Raw genomic sequence first — 22,247 nt, 5'->3', positions numbered from 1 at the left:
TTCGAGAGCTGACACTTAGATGAGACTGTCTAGTATGATATCCCAGATGCTACAATCATCGTCATCGTCGTCAATGGCCGACAACAGTTGGCGCAAACGTCTTAGCTGCTCCGGATCCTTGGCGAGCTGATCGACTAAGTTTTTAGCCTCGTTGCCGAGGATGCCATGTTTGCGCAATATTTCCAGAATTTGCTTTTCCAAATTCTTTTTCGGCTTCATAGGAGGTTGGGGTTGGGGTTGGTTTTGTCGAGCTAGGCGCGAAGAGTCCATATAGTTGTTGAAGGCCAGCTGGGCCTCCAGAGCAGCATTTGTGCCATCCACAAAGGAATCGAATGGGCTTTTTGCTATGCGCTCAACCGCCAACCATTTGGCCTGGAGGTGGGGATCCAGAAACTCCTCAGGGCTGGGGTGCTTCTCGAGCAGACGCTGACAAGCGGTACGATAGACGCCATATAATTTCTCCTGAACATTCGATTTCTGCCCAGGAGCAGGAACAGCGGCTCCGCAAGCAGCGCAGGCCCAAACAATACAAAACAACACTGGAATTTGCATGTTGACTAAAAGTTTTGTGTGGGTCTGAAGTGTGTAGGTCGAGCTATTTATACTCATTGTATACAAGTATAATGTTGACTGACTAGTCGGGAAGTCAGTTAAATGCATTGATAAGCGGGTTATTTATTATTTTCGCTAATTAGTTGCTGCATAACATTCATTGCACAACTCGCTAAAGTGAAGAACTGATAATCAAAATTATTATAAAGTGGAACACTTCTGGTCTCGTTATGTGTGCAAATTCCCAGACGCTACCCGTCGTTAACTTTTATGAGTTAGAACTGGCACTGTTGTTCTTCTCCAGCACCACCTTCATGGCCCGCATCATGGTCGGCAGCAGGCCGACATGCTTGTCCACACAGTCGACGGCACAGCGCTCGAATTGGACGGCCATGTTCTGCCTTTGTTCGCCAGTCTCCTGGAGACGCATCTGCATCTTCACATCGTCGTTGCAGGACAGGACGCAGCGCTGCAGGCGAGTCTGGAAATCGCACAGCTCCTGTTGCACGTAATTTCGGGCCCGCACCAACGGCAAGTGGCATCGGTCCACACATCGTTGCACGTTCTCAGCACTCGCCTCCACATCCAGACAGCAGGTCGAGGCACACTTGTGCATGTCCAGCTGCAGTTTCCGCAAATGCTGGCGGTCCATGTCATCCACCACTGTGGAGAGCGCCTTGTCGATCCGCTCCCGCTGCTCCTCAAAGATCTGCCTGTCGTCCATGGAGTGCATTGCGGCCACAAACTCAATTTTTGTTTTGGGAATTTGTCTCTGTGAGTTTTTATGTGAAATTTAACGCATGTGTTTATTTACGGAAGTCGGGTGTAAATAATACTACTAAGCAGAGGTATGAAACGTAAAAAAAACTGTAAACACAGTGCCAAGATTTTTCAAAAACTTAACTAATGTGTTGTTGACTGAGGTCTGGACGGAAGTCGGCTAAAAGGCACAAGAGTGAAATTTGATTGAATTTTTGAATTTTTTTACACTTCAATCACACATTTTATAAAACTTACTAAGTCGTTTAGCGTATTGCTTTTTTACATCACAATAATTCAACATTGGCTTACATTTATTTATTTACATTAGTTGGTATACAGAGATTATAAAATAAAAACTAATTACAAATTAGGAGTGCTAGCTACCTTGGCCATCGACTCGACTTCTAGATTATAGACATTTTATATATAATTTATGGAAAATATGAAAGGTTTTAAGACATTTTATAACTAGTTCGGTGTTTTGCAAGCCAAAGGGTTTGCTATTAATTCTAGAGTTGTGGAAGTAAGTGCAATTATCTAATAGATATGCAGGCAGTTAGGCTTGGGTTCTAATATATCGATAATCGGTACCCCTATGACATATATACCATTTAATTGAAGTTGGAATTTTATATGTAATGAAAAATGTATCAAATCTATCATACAATTTGTTGTGCAATCGATACACCGATAACATACATATATGATTGCGATCAAAAATGGTGCAGCAGTTATCGAACGTTCAAACATACTTTTCTACGTTATGGAAAATACACCGATTACATATATGCTAAAAATAAACGTACTTACATTGCTTTTCGCACTTTAGGCCATACATTTTTTGATATAAGGGTGATCTTAGCCAATCATGTAATATTTATCGCTATGTTATCGATCATTTCTAATACAATAAAGAGGTTGATAACTAAGTAAAAGTGTCAAAAAAAAGACTATATGTACTATATAGTACATGCATCATCAAACTGTCAATGCTTAGTCTAACGACCAACGACGACATTCCCTTCCCCCGGCGCGCCGCGGCTGTAATCAATTATTAATGAATGCTGTCCCGCAAACATCGTTTATAAACAATTATATCGTTGTGCTTGTTTACCCAATCAGAGCAAATGGCAACCGCTTAGATTCGCCCCAATGCTCCAATGTAGAAATTATTCATATGCGCGCCTGCCAATCGATATGACAAAATATAACAACATCAACAACAATAACTCCTTAAACACAAACAAACATACATAATTCATATTTCATATGTGTAAATTCTTGTGTGTGTGTGTGTGTGTTGGTGTTTGGTCTTTGTTTGTAGTGTGTGGCATACTTTTGGGGGCGCGCACAAAAATTCATGCCGCACATCAAAAAGAAATCTTGCACAAGACTGTCTGCCTGCCCGCCTGTCTGTCAGCCAATGGCACAATGACCATATGATGCGGCCTGCTCCGTCCGTCATTCATTCAGCCAGTCAGTCAACCAGTCAGTCAGTCAGAAGGCAGTCGCCGGCCTACACTATCAATGAGCAATCAGCCTGCGCTTCGCCAAGCGTCGGGCCAAAAACACTATGGCCGTAGGGGTAGGCGGGAAGTGGCTGTGAGAATAGCACAAAAGCTACAGGCGGAAGTTTAAAAAAAAACCAACAACAACAAGTGACACAAAACAGTGACAACAACAACAAGAAAATAGAGAAAAAAGATGGCAACTGTGGCGATTCGTCGTCTAACAAAATGTTTTCACATTATTCAAATGAAATGCTTTTCATTGTCTGCTTACCAACATTGCAAACAATACCAATAATAATAATAATAATAATAACAGCAACTACATGCAACAACAAAATTATATCAACAATGGAAGGAGAGCAGCAAACAAAAATATTACCTGCATTCAATGCATGGTACTTAAAATGGAATCATTTGGCGCTTTGTTTCAATTGTGTGGCGAAGCAAGAGACAACAAGAGCAACAGCAACAACAACAACGGCAACAACAAAACGGCATCATGTGGCAGCTGCTAAAGATAATGTGTGGCAGACATTTTGGGGGCGTCATGGCGAATAATAATAGGAGAGAGAGAGAGAGAGAGAGGGAAAAACACCCAACTGATCGCCGATAAATGCAATTTCAATTTTCATTAATCTGTTTTGGTTAAAAGGGACACACACACACACACACACATAAATAAAGAAAATAGAAAATGTCTGTACACACACATATGTATGTAAGTATATGCTTCCATTTCTGGAAAACAAAGGAAGTGCTAGAGTAACAAAAGCAGTTGAAATGCGAAATGGCAACTGCACACAAAAACAACAATGAAATGAAAGTTATGCGCTTATCAAATAATGTCACAAATTAAAAATGCGCGTGTGTGCATTTGTGTGTGTGTGTGTGTGTGTGTGTGTGTGTGTGTGTGTGTGTGTGTGTGTCGGCGTGTGTTTGTGTGGGCGTTGTAATCAACGAAAAGTTAGACAGACAGCGACAATTGATACGAAGTGGCAGCATTATAATGATAACTGCAAAACTAATTCAAATGTAAAATGAAATGCAGTCAAAGAAAACAAACCGAATTGTACATACTTTCTTTTTTTTTTTTTTTGGGTTTGATAATTCTCTCGTATACATGTAGGGAATTTAGATTGGAAGGTACATATAGTATGTAAGGTAAAATAAAACAGAAAAAACACACATACATCTATTACTAATACTTTAAAAAAATTAATAAAATGAGACATTTTATTAGAAAATGTTGTTCATGGCTTTTTATTGTAAGCTTTATAAGTTTAATATGAATTAGGAATGTGTTAAATAAAATAGTACACAGTCAATAATTGATATAAAAAATAGCGATAAACGGTCCATCTCGAAATAAAAAGAAACTATTCAACATAATACAAGTTTTAAAACATTTATATATATTATATTATAATTTTTAAATTATAATTTTAAAATCATTGGTAATTACTAACACACTTGCGGCTAAAACTTCATAGATTTTCCTTTTTCTCTTTCTGCTCCTCGCTTCATCTTGACAGCTATTAAGTAAAATTAAGTTTTATTCTTCTATCTATATCTATTTGTTTCATTTTTTTTAGCTCCATAAAAGAAGGCATAGCTTGGCAAATGGCAAAAAAAAATTCCCCCAACGTGTCGCTGGCATTAATAGACAATATTGTAATGTTCTTTCGAGGATTTCTTATTGTTTTAAGTTCATATTATACTTAATATTATTTTATATCTATATTTTAAGTTAACATAAAACATCTTATATTAATCTGTATCGACAATAAACGAAATAATTATAAAATAAAAAAATCGATTTTTTAAATAAAATAAAATTTTACCAATAAATATTTTTTTCACACGAAAAGTCTTTAGCCTTGCTTTTCATTTTCCTTAAAGTTGTGTGCCTCTTCTTGCCTTTCCGTTTCACTTCAATTTCAGTTTTGTATTGCAGGCGGTTACTTTTCATTTTAAACCGGATATCGCGCTTTATTTTTCTCTGTGTTTTACTAATTTTCCACATCAAATAATTTTAATAGCAATGTTTATTACCCAATAATTGGAGAGGGGGAGGTGGATAAAACTCATTTGCGATTTACATAAAAAACTTTAACATTAAACATATTTAAAAAAAAAAACAAGAGAGAACGCTACAGTCGAGCAAGCCCGACAGTGTAATACCCTGTACCCAGGTAAACTTCCGTCACTGAGTTATATGCGCCCATAGCAGCAGCAAAAAGAGGAAGAAGAAGAGCGAACTTGTTGCTGCAGTTTGGGGGGGTTGTACTGTCGAGAATTTGTTTCGCTAATAACTTTTCTTAGAATTGACCGAATTGAATAAAATTTTGAACAACAGTAGACAATTATATATAAATTATGTGTGCAAAGTTTGGTTTAGGTAGCATTTGAAATGTGGACGCTATTGACGAAATTCTGCAGCGGGGGAAGGGGGGGAAAATTAAAAAAAAAAAAATAAACTCGTCCTTACTCGGACCTAGGAGAATCTGGATGCCAACTTTGGTTATTCCAGCTTTTATAGTTTCTGAGATCCTCGCGTTCATCCAGACGGACAGACGGACGGACAGACGGACGGACAGACGGACAGACGGACGGACATGTCTAGATCGATTTCTCTCGTCATGCTGATCAAGAATATATATACTTTATGGGGTCGGAGATGCTTCCTTCTGTATGTTACATACTTTGCACAAACCTAATATACCCTTTTTACCCTACGGGTACAGGGTATAAAAAGGAAGGCTTTTTTCACACTAATACGAAAATAATTAACTTCTGCCAGCTGTCAAGCGAATGTCAAAGCCATAAGGCTTTAATAAATGCTCTCGAGAAGTTTCCGTCGGCAGACGGAAGTGAAATTGCAGCATTTTCTGTCCCAAATGCTCACAGCGAGGCATTCAATCCATTTGGCGCGGACAATTCAGTAGAACAAACAGGCCAACTAGACCTTCACGGCAATACACATAAAAACAAGAGCAACTCGAGCAACAGAAACAGAAACAGAAACAACTATAACAACAACTAGAGCAACAACAACAACTACATCAACTGCAGAGCCGCAACACTTTGACAAACCAAGAAAAGCATTTCCCAAATGCGGCTCTGAAGAGGATCTGAGGTCTGAGTTCTGAGTTCTGAGACCGCCTCTTGCCTCAAACACTGCCAGTGACACTGCGGCACTGACACGCCTGATATGATATGATAATTTTTCTTCAAGCTCACGTTTATATATGCAGACAGCTGCTATAAACATACAGCAACACGAACAGGCGGACAGACAGACAGACAGGCGCACAAACTACATATACTACTACAACAGAAACAAAATAGAATGCTACAGTCTGCAGTGCTGTCATAATTTGTTGAGCAAAAACAGCTAGATTGCCAAAAAAATAAAGCTAAAAGAGCTAAATCGAAGTCAAATTAAGCTAAAAAAAAAAAACAAGCCGGCTTTGAAAACACTATTTTCTTGGTTAAATTTAAGGAAATTTCTGTTTTAATGTTTTCATATTAATTCTATATTCTTAATTCATAATTTATAATAATATGAGATTCTTGTAAAAATAATAATAGAAAATTCACATTAAAATCAAGCTAAAAATTCTACAGCTGTTCATCTAAACTCACTGCCTGTTCGTCAGGATAATTTTGTTTTTACGATTAAGTCCGTATCTTAAATTGCAAATTAATTAATATAACTATGAATATGGTTTATTCTGCTTACAAAAACCCTAACTTAAGCTTAAAATGGAGTTAAGCGTACTTAAATTCATTCCATTTCCTAATTTGGATTAAGCTAAGACCCGCTCCACTTCGCGAACACTTTGATCATACATTTTAGACATATCTTAAAAAACGGCTTATGCTCGAGTCTGGAGGTGATTTTGATAGATTTTATTATCGAAAGTCGTTTATCACTGCTTATATTCATGATTTGAAGTGTTGACAAGGATAAGGAAAAAAACTATATGGTGAAAAATAAAGAAAAGCTAGAAAAAGGCTAAGTAAATTTGTTTCAAGCTATGTTCAAATTTTTTCCGCACTGGCATTAAAAAAAAGCCAGATCTAACGGGGAAAAAGCTAAAATGACAGCACTGGCTACAGTCGAGCACGCCCGGCACTAAAACACTCGTACTTTCTACCCCTAAAATGTCCTTTTTTATATGCGTTGTTATATGCGGTAAGAACAGAAATATAAATTGCAAGAGGAGCGAGCTTCCTGCTGCAGTTTGGGGGGCGAAAGATTGTTTCGCTAATAACTTTTTTGAAGGTAGTCCGATTTCGATAAAAATCGAACACAAAGCTAGGTATTTATATAAATTATTCGCGCTTGTACATTTCTTCGCTTTTCACAAACAAAATCCTAGATTTGTATTATTATTATTTATTTTAATCCAAACACATTAATATTGTGAACGCAATGTATGGAGATTAATAACAGGTTTGGGAAAAATAAAATTAAACTGATATCCATTTCAAATGCATAAGAAAAGAGAACTTCGTCATCAAGCTAGACCCTCGTACAATTATAAATATATATGTTTATACAGATACTAGCAGGTCTGCTGCCCGTCTTTGCTGGGCTAAGTATTTCTGCATTCCGACACTCTGTAAAGTTTCTAAAGGAACTACCAAAAAACAAAGTACTCTATTACATTCCGAGAGCTAGGGTATATAGTTCAATAAATATGTTCATATATATTCAGAGTTTTTTGAACTCTTTAACAGATTACACAAATCAAGTTTGACGATTTTTTAAACAATTTTTCGAGCCTGTTTTCTTTCCCTTGGCACTCGAACTTTTTAAATATTTAAAAGTAATTTTCTTTTTAGTGCTCACCAACACCATAAAAGACAACTTTTGTCCAAATTTCAGCTTCCTAGCTCTTGCCGTTTGGGCTGTGCGTTGATCCCAAATCAGTAGGGACCAACTTTTTGTATACACGTATATAGAGATATGGGATCGACGAGTGTTGAAAAGCTGTATTTATTTTATTATTGTATTTATTTTATTAAAACTATAGTCGGCACAAAGACTTATATGATTTTAGACAATGACTGGAAATACTTAGCATAGAAAAAAACATAGTATGAGCATAGTAGTCGTTGCGACTAGTATAGGAGCTGTCTTCGCTTTCTGCTTCTTTTCAAATTGAGGTGCCCTTATAAGAAGTTTTAGGAAGTAAAGCAGCTACCCATGTAGGACTATCATAGACTGACTATCATGGCTATTATAAAGGCCCTTCCAGTAGGGCTTTCTATTTCGAGAATTGAGCTGCGAAACTAGTCTAGGGAAAGTAACGGAATCAAATACAGTTTAGAAAATGCAGAGCTTCGACACGGCCGCAGGTAGCTTTGCACTTATTTGCCTCTATTTTATTTTTTGTCATGAATTTTTGTGTACAGCAGGGCCTTTGGCGGCGCTCTACTTGCCCATCTGGGCTTCCCTCTCCCTATTTATCGCTCTCTTTTGGCAAATTTAATGCGGTTGGCTGTTTATTAGATTTGCACAAATGCCATTTTGGGGCCACACTCACACACACGCACACACACGCACACACACGCACACACACACATGTAGTGTCCCGCTGCGCGGTGAGGCAAAAAATGCTGTTAAGTGCTTAGCAATCTGCTTTGGCAGCTCTAGCCTGCCCTTAACTCTAAAAAAATAAAAAAATATATAAATATAAAAAAAGAGAGCCAAAAAATTATTGAAAATTCATTTCAATGTTAGGCGACAACAAAAATTGCGACGGCCGACCGTCTAAAGGCGCCCAAACTCATGTCGTATGCGTAATATTAAATATTAAAGCGCATGCATTTTTAATGCCTTGGCAGCGGGCGCCAATTTTTAATGTCTTACAATGCTAACCCAGAAAAAACGAAGGCAGCCGTCAAACATATACATATATATGTATAGAATAGAGGGCAATTCTGAATGTTCGCAAACTAACACAGAAGCCATAGAAAAATATTGGGAAATGACTTTTTTTGTCCTCTTGAAAATTCTCTGCATTCCTACGTTGTAAGGAATGGCGGCAGAACGTTCAATCATTTTTAACATATTTTTAAAACAGCTTTAAGACCTTAAACTTAAAAGTATACAAAACAACTCGTTACTGCAACTGTTAAGGCTTTATACTATAAAGCCCATTCGAGTTTCTTATAATAATCATTGACAGCAGACTCGATCTTATTATGGAAGTCCCAATATTCAATAAGGAAGTCAAGAACGTCAGTGCTGGTGTTAGTTGCGACAATTTTCGCTGCTATGCTGCTTTCATTCCAATCTTATATTAACATTTCACAATAATAAGCATTTATATTCTATACCATTCCACAAAAGTCCTCTATACCATACCACAAACAGACATATATCTCGTTGAAAAGTCGAAATGCATCTCGTAAAAACATCTACACATGCTTCTTGTACCTATTTTCTTGCGTTTGGATGTCACATTAATTTGAAAATGAAAACGGCTTCCAGAAAAAAAGAGGAGCTGTTGTTTAAAATTCAATATTTTGCAGCTTAAAGTGATATTTATTATTTCTGCAGCGCCGGGCTCTTTCGTCTTTCTGTCCATTTGGGCTTGCTTGGCTGTAGCATTTAATCTTTTTATTTGAAATGATTGCAAGATATTTTATGAAATTCAATGCATATTTTCAAAAGACATCTATGCAGGGTTCTTTTGTTTAACTTTCGGTGCAAGGCTAAGAATCACTCCGAAATATCTCAGAAGAACATAAACTGTTAGCAGCATCTATTCTTTTGGATAGCTTCATATTAAAAATAGAAGAGATTTATGTAACAAACTAATTCAACTACTCAAGACAAAATAAATTTAATAATGAAAAAAACAACAATTAATACAACCATTTTTGGAGCCTTGAAGATCCTTTTAACAGATTGTTGCTTTTCACAATAGTAGCTCCATTTTCAGCCACAAACAGTTCAGTTTGGGGAACTTTTTAGGCACGCCTCTCGCTTAAGTATGAGTGTGTGTGAGTTTACGTGTGTGTGTGTGTGTGTGTGTGTGCGCGCGTATTTGTGTAGCAAAGCTAGGGGCGCCAAAAGTGTTCAGCTGTGACATATCAAAGAGCTGCTGTATGTATATATATATATACATATATATATGTAGGTACATAAAAATGTATATGTCTGTCTGTGTGTGAGTGTGTGTGTGAGTGAGTGAGTGTGTGGATGATTGTTATTTCACTGCAGAGGGAAATTTAAACTGATGGCGGGAAAAACAAAATGTTCGGCAACTTGAATCCAAATTTGAGACAACGCAACAAAATCAAATCAGCGCGTGTCAAAATTATCGGCAACACTACACAGTTACATTAACAACAACAACAACAACAACCACAACATCAACAAAAACATGTCTAACAACAAGCCTAACAAAAGTGGGCAAAGGTCAGAGCAATGCTCATAATTTGATTGCCTGTTGCCACAGTCCCTGTTTGGTTTTCTGTGCAATTTAAATCCAATAGACAACATCAACATCAACAGCAACAAACGACGACGACGCGCCAGCAATGTCAACAAGAGCGTAGAAAAAAAACATACATACACATAAACACTATACGAGTATGTGTATGTGTGCGAAAAATTTGCGAACAACGTGGCGTATGCGCAATATGCAAAAGCAAATCAACAAACAGGCAGGCGGCAGGCAAACAACGATTCAGGCAGACAGACAAACAGACAGATAGACAGACAGCTAGCCAGCCAGCCAGAGATCCAGAGTGCTGGCTCCAAAATTGTCGATGGGGAACGTTGGTTGGATGCTTCGCGAGTAGGGGTTGGGGACTGCTGAAGCGCACAATTTTTGACAGTCACAGAATCTGCGTATGCATTTGTCGACCCAACTCGCCAGGAAGTACCCAGAGCCCTCCCCCCCTCCCCATTCCTCCTTCCCATTTCCCGGCCATCAACATTAAAAAGTGTCAGAGTCAGGGTGCGTCCCCAACAGATGGGAACCGTTTTGCAGCAATTAAGGGAACTGTTAAGTTGCTTAAAATAGTTTCCAAAAGCCGATTGAAAGCACAATAAGGCTTAAAGTACAGTGCAGTAACAATTTGGTAACATTTTTAACATCAATTCGCACAAAATAGTAAAATACGCTTTGAAATATACGTAAAATTGTGATTTGGTTACATTTTTCCTATTTAGCTAAAATGATTTTAATATCACATATTTTCACATGCCTATTAATTCATTTATAATTAATTTTTCGTACATAAACAAGACCGAGGTCTATGAAAAGGGAGAAACAAAAATTACGCGATGCTACTTCTGGCTAGCTTATAAACAACAACTTTTTTCATCTTTAATCTGGCAGGTTGTTAGTCAACCTTGTCCATTCTATATATTCCTAAACAGCTTTCATCGTGAATCATAGTCTAATAATATATTTATTCAGGAACAATTAATCACTTCCTTATCCTTGGAAAAAGAAAAGGTTTTCATCTTTAAGTAAGCATTTAACATTTAACATTTAACCAGTTAGGCAGTTAATTAGCGCTTTATAGACACTAAAAAAGACGTATTAGTCCTCAATGTGTAAAACAGTTAATCAGTTCTGTTTAAAGTTTCCTTTCGATATTAAAAAAAAAACCATGCCATCTCTAATCAATTCAACAGTTAATCAGCCTCTTATCATATTTACTTCCTAGATACAAGAAACATTATCAGTTAAGCAGTTAGCCGTTCTTAACATTTTCTTGTCAGGCGTTCTCTTTAATCAGATACTACAAAACTACTTAGTCCTCTTTAACCATTTAAGCAGTAAATCAGCCTGTTTCACAATTAATTTCTAGATACAAAATAACCGGGCTTATCTTTAATCTATTAAGCAGTTAATCAGCCTATTTAACACGCTCTCTTAAATAGACTTCATTATTCGTTTGTGGTTTTATTTCATAAATGTTTCGGATCAAAAAATTAAAATTAAAGACAATGAAAACTATTAGCCAATGTAATGTTTTGGAGCAGCTGCTAAGGGTTTATAATAAATGACTTCTCTTAGCATTTGAAGACAACAAACTTTGCTTTTCTTGCAGTGATCCGTAATATATGTAATTATTCGAATTTTTTCAAATACACGTTTCGAACACCCTTGCGCTGTCTGCTACACTACGTGAGTGTGCATGCCTGTTTGAGTTTCTGGCCTGCTTTGTCACTCGACTCGACTCGATTCACCTCAGCTCCCTCCGGCATGCAAGTATCTCGGTGGCTCGGTGCTTCTTCTTTTTCACGACAACGTCGCGGCGGCTTCTGCCATGTTTGGCGCTCGTAAAATAAACGCTCATGGCTAAATTTTCTTTTCGTTTTCTTTTCGCACACACACACTAATATCAATTTGAGACTCGATGCTAGCTGCGGCACAGAGCCTCCGTACTTGTATTGCATAATTCAATTTCGCAGCAATTGTATTCTTCTCGTCATAAGAGAAGGAATTTAATTATTATTAACACTAATCACGAGCAGTGATAACGAACGTGGGCGAGGCCCTACTTGCCCTATTTGCGGACTTCATCAAATATAGAAATAATATTTAAGAAGTTGGTTAACCTGTAAGCTGTTTTGTACCTTTATAGCAATATAGTATGTGTCTCTGGACTGACAAAGGTATGAAAATGATCCAAAAATAGAGCAAAAGAATCATTATAATGATTGTAACAAAGAAGACATCATCGTACGAGTATATCCGCTAAAACGCTGGGTTTTATTCAGAATCGAATCAGAAGCCAGAAATGAACAGTTTGTAATGATTATCTGGAGAGATAAAGAATTGCTGATCAGATAATACCAATGGTCCTACCCACAACCGAAGCAAAAACTCAAATGTACAGTTTGTAATGAATATTCGAATAGGATATTGCAAAATTCTTAGGATTTTATGAAGGCAGGGACTCTGTAGTATAGTACACTGAAAAATAAGGAAGTCGAAGCAGAATACTACATAGTATGTATGTATATAGGCTAGTATTGGTATACGCTATTATAAGTAGTATAAGTGATATACAAGTTATCAGTTATCTGAGAAAAACATCAATATATCAATAAAAACTTAACTTTTCCGTATAGAAGACATTTTTCAGCACCTGAGCTATTAGAGCTTGCAGCTACTTCGCCCAATATTTAAAACTTCAAACTTCCTTAACTCTAGAGCTGTGTGGCTTTATGTGCGATTCACAATAAAAATAAATAAATAAATAAATACAAAAAATAATTTAATTACAAAAGTTGTAAGTCGTATTTATTTACATTCATATCATAATTTGAATCTTTTTTTTTTTTTTTTTGTTGAGTGCTGTGCCCCAACTACTTATTTAAAAAATATCATCAATATATTCAACCTTTTTTTTGGTTGGGCAAAGCCTAGTCCCAAAGCTAACTTAACATAAATAAGAGAAACCAAATCGTTCTTTGTCACACGTGGCGTATGCGTAACGAAAGAATAAACGTAGCAAACGTTTTAACGCTGAATTTCTATACATTTTTTCATTACTTCTATGCCCTTTTATTCAGTTTTTTTTTTTTAACGCACGTTAACCACCGACCACCCAAAACACAACACCAGCCCAACCACAGTGGTCTGAAATCTAAACTACTTGTGCTTGCGGCAGCAAGGCGAAAAGTTTGTCTGAAAACTGACAAACATTTATTATCGAAACGAACAATAAGAATTCTGATTCCGAAACTATGTATTAAACTTTTCAGCTACATACATACATATTTGTCTAAAGATAACCCTTTTAAGGTTTTTGAACGAATTTATATAATCCATTTGTTCAACGTTTGGAATTTCACAAAAATCAAAAATAGAAAGTCAGTTTTCGAGTGGCCGTTACTTAAGATTCAAGATTTCCGAGGAATGTTTTTATGGCGAATGCTGATATTTATGTTCAGTTATTAGAAATATAATTTGTTATTGTTGTAGCGATGTGGTTTTCAGGTATGATGCCAAAAAGATAACAATCCTACATATAGAAATATTGCCATAATAGCGTGCCCAGTGGTAAGCCTAGATCTAAATCCGTTTTAAGATATCTGACGAATGCTTTCAAAATGGTCGACAGCGGCAAGGTGGACTCGACATTGTAGGAAAAAAGCATTTAAAAAACTCAAATGATAATTAAAACCGAAAAATCAAAAGAAAGTAAGGCAGAGTATTGAAGAATGGTCGACAGCGACAAGGTGGAATTCGTGTCTGATCGACCCTGTGGGAAAAAAACATTTAAAAAACTCAAATGATAAATAAAATTGAAAAACCAGAAGAAAGTGAGGCAGATAATACTAAACATTAAGAAATCTTCTTCCCCAAGACTTGCCCATTTCGTATCCACAATTTCTATTCTTCATTTAGTCATTTGTTTTTAATCAGTTAATAATTTACTTTAATAAATAATAATAATAATAATTTCTAAGTAGGCCTCCGAAGTATTACAAGTATGATTTTCATTTCAAATTTCTGGCTAAAGAAAGATTAGGGTTTGGAACCAGTGTGCACACGTAGACTTCTTTTTTAACAGATTTTTTGGCTTTGTTGTTGTTATTGTTGTTGTTGTTGGGGTTCTGGTCGCACGCTTTGGCTTTAGCTTTTGTGTGTCAGGAGGAAATATGATTACAATGGGTGACAGAACGTGCCAGGTGAAGGCTGTCAGATATGTGTGTCTGGTCTGGCCTGGTGGGGGAAAGGCGGCAATGATAGGGATGTGGTGGGAGAGGGGGGTGTAACGAGGATGTTACGTTCTGGTGGCTTTATGTACAAAAACAATAATGGCGACTTAACAGCAAATATTTTCCTACCAACAACAACAGCAGCAACAAAATTGATTTTATGTATAAAACCCACGCAATATTTTGCTGGCATTTCACCCAGAATAGGGCCAAGTTGTAAGCTTGCGGATTTACATTTCCACTGCATTATAAATGCAAAATGGCGTAAACATTTTATTAATTACAATTCGATGCATTTCACATATTTGTGCATATTAGTTGTGTTTTTTTTTTGTTCTCGTACTATTTACCTGTTGAGCAATGAGTTGCATATTTCATGAGCGCATGGATGCCCCACCCACCCCCTCAGTTGCGATACAATTAATACCCGATTCACCCATCCGGTATGGTGTATACTAAGTACTCGTATTTAGAGAAATGCACAGTTACTCACGTATCGCTGTAACGAAAAAGAAAGAAAAAATCAATAAGGCATTAGTTTGGCTTCAGAAAATATATATCACGACAGAATCATGGCAGTATCATAGCAGCAGCAATGGCAATAAATGTCAATAATAGTAAGTCAAGACTTCACTTTAAATGAAAATAAAAATGAAGCAGCAAATGAAAGACGTGCTGCCGTACTGTAAAACTTAATCTCTAATAAGTGGAATACATATTTTATTTGTAGCATTTATTTACAGCATAAAGTCAGCGAAAAAAGTCACCCAGTCATAGAAGAAAAAAAAACTTGGTTTGCCTAGAACTTACGGAAATCTGAATACCAAGTTTGGTTACTCAAGCTCTTATACTTTCCGAGATGCCTCTGTACATACAGGCGGACGGCCGGACGGACGGACGGACATGACGCATTTTGTCATATTGATCAAGAATTGAAAGGGGGGTGCCACGCCTCCTTCTGTGTGTTACATACAATCTAAATGCCTAAACTAAAAAACAAATTAATTTCTTGAGTTGATGGCACATGTCTCAAGCGTAAAACGTAAGCAAGGTTTTCAGTTTTCAAAGAGCTCTTGATAAGCAAAAAGACAGGCTGGCTGCAGTACTTTTTAATTCCTATATATAATTTCTTTAATCGACGGGCGGACGGTCAAACAATCAGCCAGAATGGCAGATAAAGGTGTCTAAAACAATATAGACGATTAAGCCAGACAAAAGATTTATCCGAAAACAAAAACAAAACACACCACACTGTTCGTATACGGTTGTATTTAACAGTTTGGCTGTTTTTTCAGCAAGGATAAAGCCTTCAATGTGTGCGCTGTAAAGGACATGAGAACGAGAAGAGAATTGGTTAGTATTAAAGACAAAACTCTATCCATTCATCTGGGCCACTAATAGTACGCTCAATGCCCGGCTTGACAGCGACAAACAGCATTTAAAACGCATGGCTTTAAATTGACAAACGAATGTGCCACAAAGGGATGGGAATGGCATTGGGGTGCTCTCTCGACAAAACTGAAAATTGATATATCAACCAAGGCAGGCAACCCCAACCCGTCCCGTCCCGTCCCGACCCGACCAAACCAGACCAGACAAACAAGCACAAACATGCATGCAAATCTACGAGTATGTATTTATACATAGATTTGCACAGTAGAGATTGGCTAAGCGGCACTGCTGTCGATAGTGATGACGAAATTTCGATAGTTTTCATCACTATCGATAGTTTTTAATTGTTCTGAAAAACTGATAGCTTAAGCTATATAGAGGCAGAAACACAAGTCCGGATATTGTTCCTCTTACCATTGTTAGAGTCCTGCACCTGTAGATGTTAGTCTACAAAAAAATTGTTTAAAACTATCAATGATTAATAGTGCCCCAAGAAAATCAGGATTAATTTCATGAATAATGCCATCCCTAGAAGCCGCCATATATACAAGTATACACAGTAGAGGTGGTGCCCTGTGGTTCCCCTTCCGGGATAATTTCTCTTTAGTCTACAACAACAAGACAAAGCTACCAGAAATATAAGAAGTTTTCCATAGTTTAAAAAGGTTTTTTGAAAACAAAATATTGCTGATTAGCAACCAACCACTGAGGTAATTCCAGAGAACCATGCAAGCAACCTTGACAGTTGGATTCTTTCGAGATCAAAAGCAGTTCAAAAGCTTCTGCTTTCTGCATGTTTGCATATACTTTCTAAATTCCCTTTTTCGAATGGTTCGGGTTTCAAGAAAGAATATCAAAAAAAAAACATAAACCAACTCATTGAATTTTATATTTTTTCTTAGAGTACACGAGTAAAGCGTATGAAAAATTTTGAGATATGTGTATATGTGGATGTCGTGTTAGAATAGTTGACATTAATATTTGAATCTTGTAATTAAATAACCTATTTGGTATCACATGCTTGTATGTGGCATGTGTGCTTTTAGAAAAACAAGCAAAAAATAGTATGTATTGGGCTTCTTAAATAAAACTATTGTAAAGAAGTAAGGAATACCATGTATCGAAATAAAAATGTGTGCCGCCCCTTGCAAAATGTAGATTTTTCATACAAACGGTGGAGCTTTTTTTCCCCTCTCTTTCCATAACTCACCTACACTGTGAAAGGAAACTTGTGTCAACATTTTAGATAATGATTATTAAAGCAATACGAGTATATACTGTAGCAGAAATATGTGCACTTGCTTAATAACAGCGAACATATACACAGCACACTCACGCACACTCAGACACACTCGCACACACACACACACAGGCACAGGTACACGCACACGCACACGCACACAACCACTCGGGCAATAATAAATGCATTTTAGCGCACACTCTAAATCCATTGAAGCTACGGCAGCGGTGGAAATAACATTGACGTCGACGTCCCAGCGCTTTGAACTGCAAATTTTTGTGCTTTTGGGCAATTTCACTTAAAATGTTGAGCATGTAGGAGTGGGTGTGCGTGTGTGTGTGCGCGTGTGTGTGCGCGTGTGTGTGTGTGTAGGTGCGAGTGTGTCTGTAATAAGTTCATATGTATAACAACTTTGGCAGCCCAAAATGGCTGACTACCGTCGCCATTTTGCGCTTTAACGTAACGGCCGCTGGCGGCATGAAATATTTTTGGCAACCAAGAAAAATGTGTGGCATGCAGTCTGGGGCAGAAAGGGGAGGGGGCAAGTAAAGCTGAAAGACACCCACACACTCAGCAACGCACATTCACACACACACATAGAGAAAAACATGCTATTTGTGTATATTCCAGCATCTTAGCCGATCAGGATTAACATATAGGCTGCACTTTTTGTTTCTTAATTCAATTCTTCTCATTCTTAGAGAGAAACTTCATATAGGTATAAGGCGTGTCACAATTATTTAAACATTTGAAGAGCATTTTAAACAATAGGGTCGGCAGGAAAGTAATTATTTGAAAGAGAAAAAAACCATAACATTTCCTATTCCTTCAACTTTTTGCAATAAGTAGAAGCGTCCCTGGCTTAAGCAATCACAATATTCACATTCATTAGTAGGCAGAGCTCAAACATTCTTAAACCATAATTAATAAAACAATACAAATAATAGAAATGTTGTCCGAAATTCTAGTCCTGCCGCACAAGAGCTGACAGAAGTCTTCACACCACTTACTGGGCTGAGCTAAAAAGCAACGTAAGCTAGACTTTCAAGGTACCGAAAGAGATAAGTATAAGCTATTAGATCAGATGATACCACTAGGACTAGCAATCCATTATTATATACATAACTAAAAAATAACTACAAATTATTCAATAGTTTGGAACAGTATCCAACAGTATCAGTATACAGAAGTGTTGTGTATTAGGCCGCGTATATTTCCAGCATGTGTTACAATTCAAATGTGTAGCTAAAGGGCACAAGATCAATGTGACCAAGTGACACTTTTACAATAATACTTAACAAGGTATCGAATACCTAACAAGAAGAAATTCAGAAATTGTAAGGCGACTCTCAACTCTTCCCAAAGAAACTGACCAAGTGACACTTTTACAATAATACTTAACAAGGTATCGAATACCTAACAAGAAGAAATTCAGAAATTGTAAGGCGACTCTCAACTCTTCCCAAAGAAACATTACCAAGTTATTTGAATCACGCAAAATTGTGACTAACTCTAAGAATCGAATGGCTTTATAATACTCTCATATCTCATATATATACTATATATATCATTTGTAATCTGAAATGTTAAACATTTCTAAAGCATAAGTGTATCAATTTTATAAAACTCTGTGACTCTCATCTTTTTCGAATCATCTAAAACGTGTCCAGTTTTGTCTAAAATTCTATAAAGATAACTCATTGTATCATCTTTAAATTGAGAATCTGAAACTCTGAATCTATAATCTCATAACACTCTCTGGCTGTCATCTCTTTGGAAAGTTGTGTCAGTTTAATGACAAAATGCTTTGATCCGCAGATTATAGAATTATATTGCAGCACGCATTCCACCAGAACGGAACAATGAAAACAACACTATAATTCTATAAACAATAATTGAGCTAAACAGTGTTCTTCTTTAATATTTGTTTATTCTTAGCAACACAACTGCTTTCTTTTTTGATTTGAACGAAACTATGTTATACTATTTATATAATACTTGGAGCCTCCTACGTCCAAGCACATACCCACACTTCATCCACCTTACACCTACCTTCCAATCATTGTAGTCAGTTCGTGACTGGCGTGGCGAATTGCATTTTATTTGGAATTTAAAACTTTTAAGCTGATGCTCGTTGTGTCGTGCATCGCTTTGTTTAATCTCATAATATTAAATAAGTTTAGAACACGATTGCTGCTGAATGGGTATTAAAGTGTTTTCGGGCTTACCAATTCATTGTACAAGTGATGCGCTTATTTTCAAATAATCGAGAAAATATGCATTGCAGAATGAAATGTGTTCCGAATTAACTGATAAGCAAAACTAAATTGTTATAAATAGCACACACGTTTAAGCCTTAAAAGTGCGAATGAAATGTGATTGCTTTCAAAAATCACACAATTTGTTCAACAGAGAAGACTTGAATAATTTTGAAAAAAATTAAGAAAATACATATAACACTAATATTTATGAACAGCAAACATAGGAACTTGATTACATTTGCAAAGTACTTGTATTTTCATTTCAAATACTTCAACTACACGTTGAAATATCATTCTAAGTATTCAAAACATTTAACCGAAGCCCTATGTGGAATCTTTTCGGACATTGTAAGATCGAAACAAGAGAGAACGCTACGACAGTGAAATACCCTGTACCCAGGTAAACTTCCGACACTGCCCATAGCAGAAGCAAAAAGAGGAAGAAGGGCGAACTTGATGCTGAAGCTTGTGGGATTGAATTTTAAACTAAAGTAGATAACTATACATAGATTACGTGTGCAAAGTTTGGTTTATGTAGCTTTTGAAACAGTATTTTGTGGACAGTATTGACGAAATTCTGTAACGGGGGAAAAGTCAAAAAATAAAATAAACTCGTCCTTTCTCGAACCTACGAGAATCTGGATACCAACGGGTCGGAGATGCTTCCTTCTGCCTGTTACATACATTTCACAAACCTAGTATACCCTTTTTACGCTACGGGTACAGGGTATAAAAATCACACCCACATATGTAAGAATTGACGAAAATGGAGCACAAAATTTGACACAGCTGCCAAATTGGAAATAAAATGAAACACCCGCCTATTTTCGGGTCACATTTGTACACAGGGGCCTGCTTCTAGGCTTTGAATACAGGGTATGATAAATAACAAACACAAGTCTGCAACTTATGTTCATCAGAGTACTGATATATGTTTGTGCAGTGTATTTTTTTGCGCTCTGCGTGATGGGATTTTCTGGCAGTGCATGCCAAGTGAAAACTAACAAGAAGCGGCAAGTTAGTTGCTACTCGCTTTGACGTTGCCCGCTTTTTGTTTAAGGCAAATTCTAAGCGCATATTTACTTAAAATTTCGGCAAGATGCATAGCAAAGGCAAACATTGCTGTTGTTGTTGTTGTTGCTGTTGCTGTTGCCATGCAACTACTGTGGCAGCAACTCTGTGACCGCTCCGGCTCCTCTATATTTGTGCATTTAAAATTTCACGGCATTCCCGCATTTTATGTAATTTGATAAACAACGCACAAAGCCCGTAAATGGCAACAATAGCCACACACACACACACACACACACACATGCACATGCACACGCTCGTAGTCACATTGTCAGGAGCGCTTTGATGTGGTCGACAGATGTGTGTGTGTGCTTTATTCCTTGCAGCAGCAACATGTACGCATTTCTTATGAAAGCATAGCATACTTCTTTGGGCAGCAGACGCGAACATCTAGCTCTAGCTCTACGAGTATGTTGAAAATAATATATTTATGAGCAATAAGTAGTTGGAAAGTAGTAGCTGGAGCATTGAAATTGAAATGGCACATTCGTGAATTATGCAGCTGCCTTTGGCCGGCCAATCAGAAATGGCTCGCGCGTGCCGCCGAATGCGCTGAAAGATGCCGTCGTCGGTGTATCAGCAACAGAAATGCAGTGAAGGCTTTTAACTCCTACTCGAGGCCTCACCTGAAATACGATACGCCACGCTTTCATTTGCAGACACCCACACGCTGAGCGCCAAACTTATGACAAGTGCCCACGCATCGAACAACGGTGTCCGCTTTCCAGCCAGCCCCCACAATGAAGTCTATAAGGCTGCTGTGTACATCAAGGATCAATACGAACTCAATTCTCAATAACGGGCTATAAGTTTCCCACTAAAACTGCTGTTTGCAACAAGGCGTTCAATTCTATTTTCAACGATTTAATGATAAAGACAACTTATTAGTATACCTCATTAGTATAAAGGAATAATTTCTAAAACTAAATTTTAGAAACAAGCTTATACAGAGAGAAGACAGAGGGGCAATAAGTTCCTTTTGAGGGTCCTCTGCAGAAAAAGTATTAATACCATTATAATGCTTTATAATCTAAGATTCCAATTCAACCTTAAACACGTTTATTACTCTAATGAATTAATCTAAAAGTTGGGTTAGGCCATCGTAGAACTTCCATAATTTTCAAATCTTTAACTGATTTTCTTTCGCTCTTTTATGCCACTAGTTTAGCCGCATCTTACTCATAGTGCTTATCTATTGCTATTCCAATTTTAAAGGCATTTCTACATATCTATGGCATTGCAGGCTAATGAGTGTCTAAACAATCTGAAAGCCAAGTTGTCCTAAGTAAACATGGTTTCACTTTCAAATGAATGCCAGAAAAGAATCAACTTTTGGTCCATAGTGGCAGTTTTCAGTTCAAATTGAATTGATATTTAATGTTTTTTAATTTAAAACTCCATTAAGATAACTAATTGGATTATCTTGCCGATCCGAAAACCCTATCCTTCCACGCATTCGTTGCTCCCAAATTGAAATGTTTGAAGATTTTGCGGCTTGTGTGGCCAACAAGCCAAATGAATATTGTTTTGTTTTGTGTAGAAAAGGAAGAAAAAACTTGTTGTGTTTTAATTACAGTAGACACACACGCACACACATGAAGAAGGGGAAGCGGACATGTAAAGGTGCAAAATGTAAATTAATATTCTCTGGAAAAGCTCAAGGTTGCCCACCACCACCACCAACAACAACAACAACAACAAAAACAACTAAAGAGTAGAAGCAGAGGCGAAAAGCGCAATGTCAAAAT

The 22,247-nt window shown here is 37.1% G+C and overlaps 1 protein-coding gene across 1 annotated transcript; it reads right to left on the bottom strand.

The window, feature by feature from the left end:
* Positions 1-703: 703 nt before the first annotated feature.
* Positions 704-1,365, bottom strand: LOC115633424 (protein FAM136A). Its single transcript, XM_030530883.1, has one exon. The coding sequence runs from the start codon at positions 1,283-1,285 to the stop codon at positions 821-823; it is 465 nt and encodes a 154-aa protein (XP_030386743.1). The 5' UTR covers positions 1,286-1,365; the 3' UTR covers positions 704-820.
* Positions 1,366-22,247: the final 20,882 nt, after the last annotated feature.

This window comes from Scaptodrosophila lebanonensis, unplaced genomic scaffold (genome assembly GCF_003285725.1).
Source record: "Scaptodrosophila lebanonensis strain 11010-0011.00,11010-0021.00 unplaced genomic scaffold, SlebRS2 tig00001418-arrow-arrow-pilon, whole genome shotgun sequence".
NCBI lineage: Eukaryota > Metazoa > Arthropoda > Insecta > Diptera > Drosophilidae > Scaptodrosophila > Scaptodrosophila lebanonensis.
Note: the sequence above shows the minus strand (reverse complement) of the source record. Positions and strands in the feature narration are given on the sequence as shown.

Bases quoted from the DNA above. Each gene is read 5' to 3' on its own strand.
- LOC115633424 (XM_030530883.1), bottom strand. From the start codon at position 1,285: ATGCACTCCATGGACGACAGGCAGATCTTTGAGGAGCAGCGGGAGCGG.